The sequence below is a fragment of the Coffea arabica genome, chromosome 7c (assembly GCF_036785885.1).
Source record: "Coffea arabica cultivar ET-39 chromosome 7c, Coffea Arabica ET-39 HiFi, whole genome shotgun sequence".
Lineage (NCBI taxonomy): Eukaryota > Viridiplantae > Streptophyta > Magnoliopsida > Gentianales > Rubiaceae > Coffea > Coffea arabica.
The window spans coordinates 39,383,116-39,395,330 of record NC_092322.1 but is presented as its reverse complement, the minus strand read 5'-3'; the positions used below and the strand labels follow the sequence as shown (position 1 = coordinate 39,395,330).

General features: G+C 40.4%; 1 protein-coding gene across 1 annotated transcript; it reads right to left on the bottom strand.

The window, feature by feature from the left end:
* Window positions 1–7,065: 7,065 nt before the first annotated feature.
* On the bottom strand, window positions 7,066–8,002 carry LOC140010707 (uncharacterized). Its single transcript, XM_072058026.1, has 2 exons — window positions 7,681–8,002; window positions 7,066–7,601 (listed from the first exon to the last, which is right to left on the bottom strand). The coding sequence occupies exons 1-2, from the start codon at window positions 8,000–8,002 to the stop codon at window positions 7,066–7,068; spliced, it is 858 nt and encodes a 285-aa protein (XP_071914127.1).
* Window positions 8,003–12,215: the final 4,213 nt, after the last annotated feature.

The following is a 12,215-nucleotide window of genomic DNA, read 5'->3' as shown; positions in this document are numbered from 1 at the left end:
TACTTACCATACACCTCTGAAAAGTTGCTGGGGCGTTGCAGAGGCCGAAAGGCATCCTCCGGTAGGCGAATGTACCAAAGGGGCAGGTGAAGGTAGTTTTCTCCTGATCCTCTGGTGCTATTGCGATCTGAAAATAACCAGAGAAACCATCAAGAAAACAATAATAGACACGGCCAGCTAACCTTTCTATCATCTGATCAATAAAAGGTAGAGGGAAATGGTCCTTCTTTGTCACAGCATTCAGACGTTGATAGTCAATGCACTGGCGCCATCCTGTGGGTTTCCTCACCGGGACCATCTCACCCCCTTGGTTCTCTTCAACTGTTACTCCCGCCTTTTTCGGGACTACTTGCACCGGACTCACCCAGGGACTATCTGAGATGGCGAAGATGATCCCCACTTCTAGGAGCTTAAGTATCTCCTTTTTGACCACTTCTATCATTAGTGGGTTCAATCTCCGTTGCCCTTGTCTAACTGGCTTTGCATCATCCTCAAGCCGGATCCGATGCATGCATAAGGAGGGGCTAATTCCTTTGATATCTGCTACACTCCACCCAATCGACTCCTTATGATCTCGAAGAAGACGAATTAGTCTGTCTTCTTGCCCTGGTGACAGGTGTGCAGATATGATGACTGGCAGTGTCTCATTGTCCCCGAGAAAAGCATACTTCAAATGCTTTGGGAGGGGCTTGAGCTCCAACTCAGGCGCCTGCACAATAGAAGGCAGCAATTTTGCCTGAATTTCTGGTACAAAAACAGAAGTAAGTTCATACCTTGGAGAAATTGGTGGGAGCGAATGCAGTGCTCCAACAGCCCGGTATAACTCATCGCTCAATTCTACATCAGGAGTTGCTCCCAACTCAAGATGTTTGGCTAATGCCACTGCCAGTGCATCAACCCCATCCAATTCAAATATTTCCTGCACAAGGGGCTTGACAACACTTAAAGCATAGACAGAGTTAGTCTCATCTGGGTACTTCATCGCTTCAAAAATATTAAAATTTACAATTTCTCGATCAAACTCCATCGACAAAGTACCCTCATTTACATCTATTTTCGTCCTAGCAGTGCTTAAAAATGGCCTACCTAACAGAATAGGAGACGGATTTAGTGCCCTTTCATCCCCCATGTCTAGGACATAGAAATCTGCAGGAAAAACTAACTCATTGACCTGTACCAAAACATCTTCAACTAACCCTTCTGGGTAAGCATTAGTACGGTCTGCAAGTTGGATTATGATGCCTGTGGCTTTTAACGGGCCAAGATTTAGAGATGCATAAATTGTCTTAGGCATAACATTAATTGACGCCCCCAAATCCAACATTGATTTTCTAATGGGAGTACCTCCTATCTTGCAGGGAATAGTGAACATACCTGGGTTTCCGCATTTTGGTGGGAGCTTTCTCTGGAGCATAGCTGACACGTTTTCTCCCACCGCCACTCGTTCATCTCCCCTTAACTTCCTCTTGTGGGTGCACAAGTCCTTCAAAAATTTAGCATACTTCGGTATCTGCTTGATTGCATCCAACAGGGGGATGTTAATTTCTACTTTCCTGAATACATCCAAAAGTTCCTTTTCCTTCTCTACTTTCTTTGTCTTCTCCAACCTGCAAGGAAAAGGGGGTAAGTTAGAACTAATAGTGAGTGGAGAGGTGGAAGTTACCTTAGGATCCTCACGAACACGTCCTTCCTCCTCGATTTCCTTTTCTATCTCCTCCTCGCTTTTGCTTTTTGAATTTTTCACTTTAGGCCCTTCCAACTCCTTGCCACTCCTCAGCGTCATGGCACTTACATTCCTGGGATTTACCTCGGGTTGCGATGGCAGTTTCCCATAAACGTGAGACTCCAAGCGGTTGATGGCAGTTGCCATTTGACTTATTCGAACATTCTGGTCCTTCTTGTTAGCTTTGGTGTCCTGCTGGAGCTGCGCGGTATTCGCGGCCAAGGATCTGATCTCCTCTTGAAGCTGTGTAGTAGTCGTGACCAGGTTGGTAGTAGTAGTGGCCAGGTTCTTGACTATGTCCTCCAAGGAGCTTCCTGAATTGGAGGATGAGGGTTGAGATTTTGGTTGCCAAGGCTGGTGGAATCCTGGTGGACGATTCGGGAATGAACCTTGTTGCCTGTTCCCATAACTGAGATTGGGATGATCTCTCCAACCGGGGTTGTATGTGTTGGAATACGGGTCATACTGCCTGCGGGGCGCGGGCACGCCTCCGGTCATATTTACCTGTTCCGCCCCGTCCTCTTGCAGAATGGGGCACGAATCCGTGCAGTGGTCCATGCTAGTACAGATTTCACATACCTTTGCTCGCGGTGTGTCTCTCATGGCCAATTGCCTGACAGCAGACGTCAACTCTGACAGTTGCTGCTGGATGGATGACGTCTCTGCCTCATTGACTCTACGGGTAGGATTGCTCTCACGGAAGCCGAACTGCTGAGAGTTCTCTGCCATGGCTTTAATCAGGTCCCATGCCTCTCTAGGTGTCTTGTTCGCCAGAGCTCCTCCACTCGCAGCGTCAATAATACTCCTGTCAGTTGACTGGAGTCCCTCATAGAAGTACTGGATCAACAGTTGTTCACTAATCTGATGCTGTGGGCATCTAGCGCACAACTTGGTGAACCTTTCCCAAAAATCGTACAATGACTCCCCGGAGTACTGCTTGATGCTGCAAATCTCCTTCCTCAAACTTGCAACCCGGGATGCGGGGAAAAATTTCTCTAAGAATTTCTTCTTCAATTGTGCCCACGTGGTGATACTACCAGCAGGTAGGTAGTATAGCCAATCCTTCGCTGCATCCTTGAGAGAGAAGGGGAAGGCTCTCAGTCTTATTTGCTCCTCAGTAACCCCAGGAGGTTTCATGCTAGAGCAGACTACTTCGAATTCCTTGACATGTTTGTGGGGTTCTTCACCAGAAAGAACATGGAACGAGGGCAGGAGCTGAATCAACCCCGATTTCAGCTCGAACGAGGTATTTTCAGCCAGAGTTGGGAACGTGATGTACAAGGGCTGATGAGTCAGGTTTGGGGTAGCCAGCTCCCTTAATGTCTGGGTGTTGGCCATGCTAAATTCGTTTTCTACTGATTCGGTTGCAGAAAATAAGTGCCCTTCTTTTCGTCTCTTGGTTTCTTGCCTTCGCCTACGCGCTGCCTTCTCAACTTCAGGATCGTATACCAAGTCACCTGTGCGAGAAGAACGGGGCATAAACTAGCAAAAATACCAAGAAAAAGAAAAATAAAATAAAACAAAATAAAAACTGAATTAAAAAAGAAACAAATAATTCAAACGCCAAGTCCCCGGCAACGGCGCCAAAAATTGACAGGTGCCGAACCTGTGCAATAATAATAAATGAATCCTAACTACCACCTGAAACAGTCAGTAATCAATTCGAGTACTGGAGCAGGGACTCTAGGTGTGCAATGGGTTACTTGATTCACCCTGTTCCCGAAGAGTTTGCTTAATCCGATATACCTGAATTAATTATTTAACTGAATTCCCTAACTAGTAGATAGCGGTAAGCAGGGTCGTCTCCTCAGGGACTGGAGAGATATTTGTTTCTTTCCAAATCAAGAGTAATGGGGGGGGGTTTTGGTATCAAAAGCCAACTAAACAAATTAAATGCAGAAAATAATTAATTAAAAGAAATAAATGAGAGAAACTCTAGCCAAGGGTACACTTCAGAAATGGTTCATGCACTGATCATTGATGCAAAAATAATTCCAACATTTATTAATAGATTGGTTATAGTTGTCTCGCACGCGTTAAACAACCAACCCTTCCTTAATTTCTCGATAGCTAAGGTACGACCGTTAGCTATTTCTCTAACCCAAGAACAACCCTAGGTACGACCGTAGGATTTAATTTCCAGATTGCATTAATAATTAGAAAGGTCCAATCCTGACTAACAAACACGCTACGAGGGTTCATTCAAGCCAGATCAAATATTCCCCTGACACAAATCCAATTGTGCCAGTTGCTACTGGGATAGAGGTAACGAACGATTACGGATTCAATTACCCCTATATAGCAAAATAGCCTATATAAACAATTAATTATTGCGCACTAATCAATCATGCATAAGGCTATAACAATTAGAAACAGGAAATATGTAAATACCAATAAATGAGAAAAAATACTAAAGAATGAGTTAGATCTCACAGTAATCGATGAACCAATTCGTCAGTTGCCCCCTTGACTAGAATTGGAGAATTAGCCCTCCATTAATGAAGAGCAAGCGGCGCGTGGATGATTGGAGAAAGTTGCCAGATCGGATCTTTTGTTGCTTTTTCCTAGAGTGGCCTACGCGGTCATGCGATATTCACCTTTTTCTCCTGCCTTTCTTTCTCACCAGGCGTACCAGAGGGACTGCTCTGCTTTTTAATGGCTTTGTCTTCTATCAATTTGCTTAAGTTAGGAAAGCAAGGGAACAAGTCAACAATTGCGGCTGCCTTACTTTCTTTCTTTTGTATTTTGTGTTATGCAAGCGTACGAGAAACCATTTCAATTGCTTGATTTCTTGGTCAAAGATAGTTAAAAGCAAAACATCAAGAGTTGGTTGCTCACAAGCCAACAATAATGGCTTCTGTCCTCTGTCTTTCTCTCCCTCAGGCTGCGGCACACAGTGTCCTTTTTTCTTGAGCCAAGGAAAAACCAAAACAAAGAGAAAAAGAACCCTCCCTAACCTAAGCCGCGCGAGAGATAAATAGTATCCCCAATAGCCGAAAATTGTTACTTGTCCAAAATTGCAGCCAGACTCCCTAAAATATATTAAAATAAAATCTATTACAATTAGGCTTCTTCAGCTTCTCAAGCGGGCCCCACGTCCGATGAATCTTCTAAAAGTTGAATTTAAGCACTTTTCAGCAACCATTCCTACAATTAGTACCAAAACAAAATATCAGTAGAATCCGCCCAATTAACGAAAATATTTAGTCAATTAATTGTGCAATAATGCCCGAAATATCCACTAAAATGCAACCTATCACTAAACTTTTGATATCTTGTCCATGCATGTATAAGCAATTTGATTTACAAGTGATTTGTATCTTGATTTGAAATACTTGATCTTGCGTGCAGACTTGCATGTAAATGTGCATGATTATAGACCTGTTGTATAACTTCTTGCAGCGGTTGAACTAGGTCCTTGGACCCTTATCTCAGATGTCGGGTAAGTGGGAACTTGGGTTACTCATGTGTATGCGTAAATGTAGGTCGGTAGTGGCTGAACTGAGCCCTCGTTAGATCTCTTGCTTGAGACCAACCTTAGAACGGTTAGTAAGTTGGGCAACCTTAAGCAAAGGACAAAATACCTAACATGTTTACTCATGACTTGAATTCATGACTTGAACTCGTGGCATGCTTGAATACAGAGCGTTAGGTGACAGCTAAAGTCTCCAATCATTACCTGCATGAGCGTTGGGTTACAGCCAACGATGCTACTCGTGAATATTTGAATACTTGGGGCTTTAATCCCAAATCTTAAATACTTGAATATTTGGAGCTATAAGCCCAACTCAGGGCTAATTGGTCGAATTGAACCGGTAAAGGCTTGGTCGAGAAGATTGACGAACCCTGAGTACTTGATTGGCGTTCTAGCCTGGTAGGGGGATGATTGGTAGACGGAGATTGACGTTTAGTGGTGATTTGCGGACATTATAGTTCCATGGTTGATCGAGAGTCAACGGACCCTGGACAAGCTGCTGTGGTACCTGCTCCTGAGAGCAGACTATATACTTTGATATGAATGTGCTCCTTTTCGTACACTATTGCATGATCTATCTGGTTACCTGTTTTGCTATACATTATATCATGTCTGCTAGTTTACTTGCATGTTTTATTGGAATCTCACTGGGTTTCTAACTCATTCCGTGAATTTGTTTTCCTTACAAGGGCAAGAACGTGAGAGTGGGAATTGGAAAAGATATAGACTTAAACTTGTTAGTTGCTCACGTAGGCACTCCTTAGCTCTTTAGTGGGCTAGTTTGGTTTTATTTTGTAAGTTTGACTCCTTGGCTGTATTTAGAGATTGTATGGACATTTGATGCCCATGATTGTATATATCTAAGGTTGTAATTGTTATTACTCTCATTGTTGAGGTTAATATTTGGTAAACTTCAATTATATGAGTGAGTTCTGACGAGAGTTGGGCAGGCGATTCGCCAAACCCTTGGATACGCCCTAGGGAGAGGTGGGGTTGTCACATTGCGCGTGCTTTTTGCATGCACTTAAAATATTCTAAAGAGGATTCGAAGGAAATATGTAATAACTATAAATAGGGGATCTTTAGGTCATTTTTAGAGTAGGAAAATGTTAGTTTTAGCAAAGGGCAACATACTTTTCATCGCTTCATATAGCTTCTCTTGGAGATCAAGACCAAGCATAAGAGAAGGGAATTAAGGAGCACAAGGGAAACAGTTGGAGCCAAGCACTGAGAAATTCCTTTCTCTTAATTTTTCTCCTTTGTATTACTTCTTAAATTGGTGGTTTAATTTCTTCATTATGTTGCACTAAACTTATTATAGGGTTAGGGCTCTTATGAAGGAGAATTGATTGATTCTTTTAATTAAAGTTCTTATCTTTTGCTATGATTTATCTATCTCACCTTTAATTACATGCTTATACTTGATCACCATAAACATAACTTTAGGTTTTTATTGAATTGAGAAAGGAGATACAACTTACACTAGATAGATAAACATACTTAATCATATCATGAGAGTAGGTTAGCATTTATATGACACATTGATATCACCAAAGAAATTAAAGGGTTTAATATTTACGGTCTCGAGAGAGATGTAGAATTTGATTACATATAGTTTAGATGTATCAAGAGACAGTCTAAAATACAATAATGTGATGCGTTTAGAGTTTGACAAGAAAATAACTGGGGAATTAATTCAACCTCTGAATCTTAAGCTTGATCAACTATAGTCTCCTTCTTATTAGTTAGTGAAATCAGTTTTTTTTTTTTTAAAAGGGCAGCCCGCCCTAAACTCTATTAGAAAAGGAAATAGTTGCAAGAGTAAAAAACCAAGGAAAAAAGGGAAAAAAAAAAAGAAAACAGAGACTCAAGCCCTAATCGGCACCTCACGTAGACGTGGAATTTCGTAACAGTCAAGACGGGCCTCCCCTCTGGCTCTGAGAGGCAGGGCCGCGAATGAGGCATAGCACCGCTGCCCACCCAACCGCAATGAGGCTAATGCATCTGCCACCGAATTGGCCTCACAAAACACATGGTGAAGAGGTGCATTTATCTGACGGAGGAAGTGTCTGATCTCCCGCAGAATGTTGCACACTGTCCACTTCGACACAACCTCCGAATTCACTAGCTGGACAAGGACCTTCGAGTCTGATTCAACAATCAATGTGCACACTGCCCGAGCTGCACACATTGCTTGGCCTTCCCGAAGAGACTGCACCTCAGCTTCCAACACATCCAACTCTCCAAACTCCCTGTAATAGGCGAAGATCACCCTCCCACAATGATCTCGGACGACCCCACCCCCAGATGCCCTACCGTGGATGACACTGGCATCAGTGTTAAGCTTGAACCACCCCGGTGGAGGCTTTTTCCCAAGAAACCAATGCAACACCCTTAACCCGCCTGTTGAGGCCGCTCAAATGTGCCCATGGACAGTCTCGATCGCGTGCAAAGAAGGTCTTGGAGAATGCACGAGCCTTACTCATCTGGCACAGAAACTCCTGGATCTGGAAAATCACTTGAGCCTGAGTGACCGAACCTACTTTGAATCTTGCAAAGTTTCTGCTCTTCCAAATGAACCAAAGAACCAACAAAGGGACAAGAACCCGCACATGTGTTGCTGAAACTTTGGAGTGAGAGGAAAACCAGTAGGACAACATAGCGGCAACACCAGATGCGTTAAACGGGAGATGACCAAACACTTTGAAAAAGTGTTCCCACACCCCTCTAGCCACAGCGCCGTGTAGGAACAGATGACTGACCGATTCCTGGGCCTGCTGACAACAACTACATCTGGAGCACATTGTTACCCCCTTACTCCGCAACACACTGTCTAGGGGGAGCTAGCGGCGTAGCAGACGCCATGCAAAAAAGTTAGTCAAATCAGTTGATAGTTCTTTCGTGATAATTCAATTTCTCTAGTAATTTAATCTTTTATGAAAATAATTAAGGTAGCGAGAGTTGACTCGTCCCTATGGGTTTGACCCTGGAATACTCCAAGTAAATATTATTCCGATTGACCTTGTGCACTTGAAGGAATTCATCGGTCAAGTTTTTGGCGCCATTGTTGAGGATGGAGCTTAATTCTTCTACTTTATCTATTTTTCTTTTAGTTTTTACTTTTGTTTTATCTAGTCACTTTTTCTTCACTTTATTTTTAACCCCCTTACATAGGAATTTAGTATTTGATCCGATCACAAAAAGATGATTTTGTGTACAATCCTGAGATAGAGAAAACTGCAAAATATCACAGGAAACAAACTCATTTGCAGAGACAAGCAGAACACCTACAATCATCTAGAATTAACATTGAATTAGAATTAGCTGGGTCAGCAAGTTCAGATGGAAAAATAATAGCAAAAGAGAACCAAGGCAGTAATAACAATCATAACATTCGACAAATTATGCCATCAGTAACTCCACCTACTGGACTTCATCTGAGGGATATCCAACGTCCCATCATAACAGCTTCCCTACACTGTATCAAGCTAAGTGATAGGGCAAGAAACTATGAGCTAAATCGTACACTATAACATGTTACCTGACTTTCATAGTCTGGCTAATAAGGACTCGCTCACTTTCATTCGAGAGTTTTATTCTGTAGTACAAACTTTTCCGTTAAATGGTCTATCAGAGGATGAATTGCAAATGAGGTGCTTCCTGTTTTTGCCGTAGGGATCGTCGAAATCATGGCTATTGAACTTATTAGAGGAATCATTGGCAACATGGAAAAATGTATACAACATCTTCATGACTAAATATTACCCACCGCATAAGACTATAGATTTGCAAAACAAGATATGCACATTCTATCAAATAGAGGGAGAGCCAATTCATAAGGCTTAGGAAAGGTTCAAACTATTACTTGCTTAGTGCCCTAATCACTGGTATTCTTTGGTGTTGCAAGTGCAATTATTTTATGATGGGTTGACGTTTACTACCTAAAATATGGTAGATTTTGCAGCAGAAGAATACATTAGGGACAAAACTTCGGAAGAGTTAGTTGAAATTTATGAGTTGTTGTCTAGCAACTCTCAACAAAAAGCAATCCAAGATAAGAAAACAAGTGTACATGAAGTGTTTACACAAAAAAACTTAGGATCACAGATGGCTAAATTGAGTAGATAGATGTAGCAAATGCAATCTCTACTTACTTGTGAACCTCAGCAATCAGAATCTTGTGCTAATTGTAATATGTTTGGGCAATCTACTGCCAACTGTTACAGAGAGGTCTCTACTATTATAGAGGATGTGAAATTTGTTGGAGCTTATGAAGGAGGTCAAAAGATGGAACAAAGGAATAATCCCTTTTCAAATACTTACAATCCAAGATGGCACAACCATCTTAATTTTTCGTGGAAAGAGCAAGGCAACAAGGCTTTGGAGCCACCGGAGTTCCAAAGTCAACCTTAAAAACCACAATATCTTTCCCGACCTATTCAAGAAACCAAATCAAATATGGAGGATGTGATGTTTCAATACATGCAAAAGATGGACTAAATGGTCCAATCCCAACAAGCATCCATACAGAGTCTTAAGAAACAAGTTGGTCAACTACCAAAGACTATGACTGAGAGGAGGCAGGGTAAATTGTCAAGCACTGTTGAAGTAAGCCCCAAACAGGCTACAATGGTAGTTACAGTTTGATGGGGGAAAGTGCTAGATGAACCAGTATACAAACCTAAGGAAAAAGTAAAGAAGCAAGAGGAGCAGTTAAATGAGAGAAGGACGAAACGGGATTGGAGAAAAGGAGCCTAACTTGGGTGATGACATTACAAATGATCATATTCTGGTGAAATCGCTTGAAATTAAGCTATATGTTCCACCTATTCCATTTTTGCAAAGGCTCAAGAAGAAGATAAATGAAGGTAGATACTAGAAGTTCCTAGAGATGTTCAAAAAGTTGCAAGTGAACATCCCATTTGCTAAGACCATTGCTAACATGCTGGCATATGTAAAATTTCTCAAGGAAATTGTGTCCAATAAGCAAAGGTTAGAGGAATTTATCACTGTGCCATTGTCTGAAGAATGTAGTGTCGTGGTTCAACATTGCCTTTTATAAAGAAATAGGATCCAGGGAGTTTTACAGTGCCTTGTTCATTTGAAGATATTCATATTGATAAATGTTTATGTGATCTGAGTTCTAGCATCAATTTAATGCTATTGTCTTTTTACAAGAAATTAAAATTTGCTGAGATGGTGTCTAAAATGGTAATTTCAATTAGCTGATCGATTAGTGAGATATCCAGTGGGGATAATTGAAGTCATACTCGTGAAAGTTGATAAATTTTATTTTTCTGCTGATTTCTTTATTCTTGAAATTGAAGAAGATTTTAATATGCCTATTATTTTGGGTAGAGTATTCATGGCCACAGGTAAGGCATTAATTGATATGTTAGAAGGAAAGCTAATTTTGAGAGTAGGTGAGGATAGGCAAAAGTTTAATGTATTTCAATCGTTAAAATGTCCTTTTACTATTGAAACATGTTTTCACATAGATTTGCTTAATTCAGTGTTTGATGAAACTATTAAATATGAATATTATGACAACCCTATTGAGCATGCTATTGCTTTGAATTTAAATGAGTAGGCAGAGGACATTAACTTGTTAAACTCAGTAAAATGTATAGAAGGACAAGGGGAATTATCCTTTGTTAAGAGTCAGCAATTTAAAAAATTGTTGCTCTAAGTGATAAATCTTGCCCTCAATTAGAATTGAAACCATTGCCTCCATACCTAAAATATGCTTTACTTGGTGTTAATGGAAGCTTTCTTGCGATTATCTCCTCTTCTCTAAGTGACACTAAAGCTGAAAAATTGTTAAGAGTATTCAGGGACCATAAATCAACTATTGTTCTGGAGTATCGTTGATATTAAAGGTATTAACTCATCTGTAGTCATGAACAGGATATTGCTAGAGGACAATACAAAATCTTCAATTGAAAATCAAAGAAGATTTGACCCCAACATGAAAGAAATAGTCCGAGTAGAGGTAATTAAATTATTAGATGTTGAAATTATTTATCCTATCTTTGGCAGTACTTGGGTGAGTCTTGTCCAAGTGATCCCAAAAAAAGGAAGAATGACAGTGGTGAAGAAATGACAAAGATGAATTAATACCAATACGAACTATTACTGGATGGCGTGTTTGCACCGATTACAGAAAATTGAATGCCACCACCAGAAAATATCACTTTCTACTATCATTCGTGGATGAAATCCTAGAGAGATTGGTGGGGCAACAATTTTACTATTTCTTGGATCGATATTTAGGGTATAACCAAATTTCGATCGCCCCAGAGAATCAAAAAAAGATTACTTTCACATGCCCGTATGGCACATTTACATATAAAAGAATGTCATTCAGACTCTGCAACGTGCTTGCAACATTTTAGAGGTGCATGATGGCAATCTTTTTGAACATGGTTGGTGACATAATTGGGATTTTGTGAATGATTTCTCTATTTATAGTTTCTCTTTTGATGTCTGTTTAAATAATCTAAGTCATGTCCTAGAAAGATGTAAATAGGCCAATTTGATATTAAATTGAAAAAGTGCCATTTTATAGTATATGAGCGGATAGTTTTGGGCCATAAGATTTCAGAAAAAAGTATAGAGGTAAACAAAACTAAGGCTGAGGTAATTGAAAGATTACCTCTGCCTAACTCTGTTAGGACCGTAAGAAGTTTTTTTGGACATGCAGGTTTTATAGAAGATTTGAAAAAGGTTTTTCTAAAATAACTAAACCTCTTTGCGATTTGTTACGTAAAGATGTAGCTTTTATCTTTGATGATGCATGCCTACTAAATTTTAATAAAATCAAGAAAGAGTTTACATCTGCACCAATAATCATTACACCAAATTAGAACTTACCCTTTGAACTGATGTGTGATACTAGTGATTATACTATAGGGGCTATATTAGGTCAAAGAAAAGATAAGAGGTTGCATGTTAAATATTATGCTAGTCAAGTTTCTAATAACATATAAATCAATTATGCCACCACTAAAAAGGAAT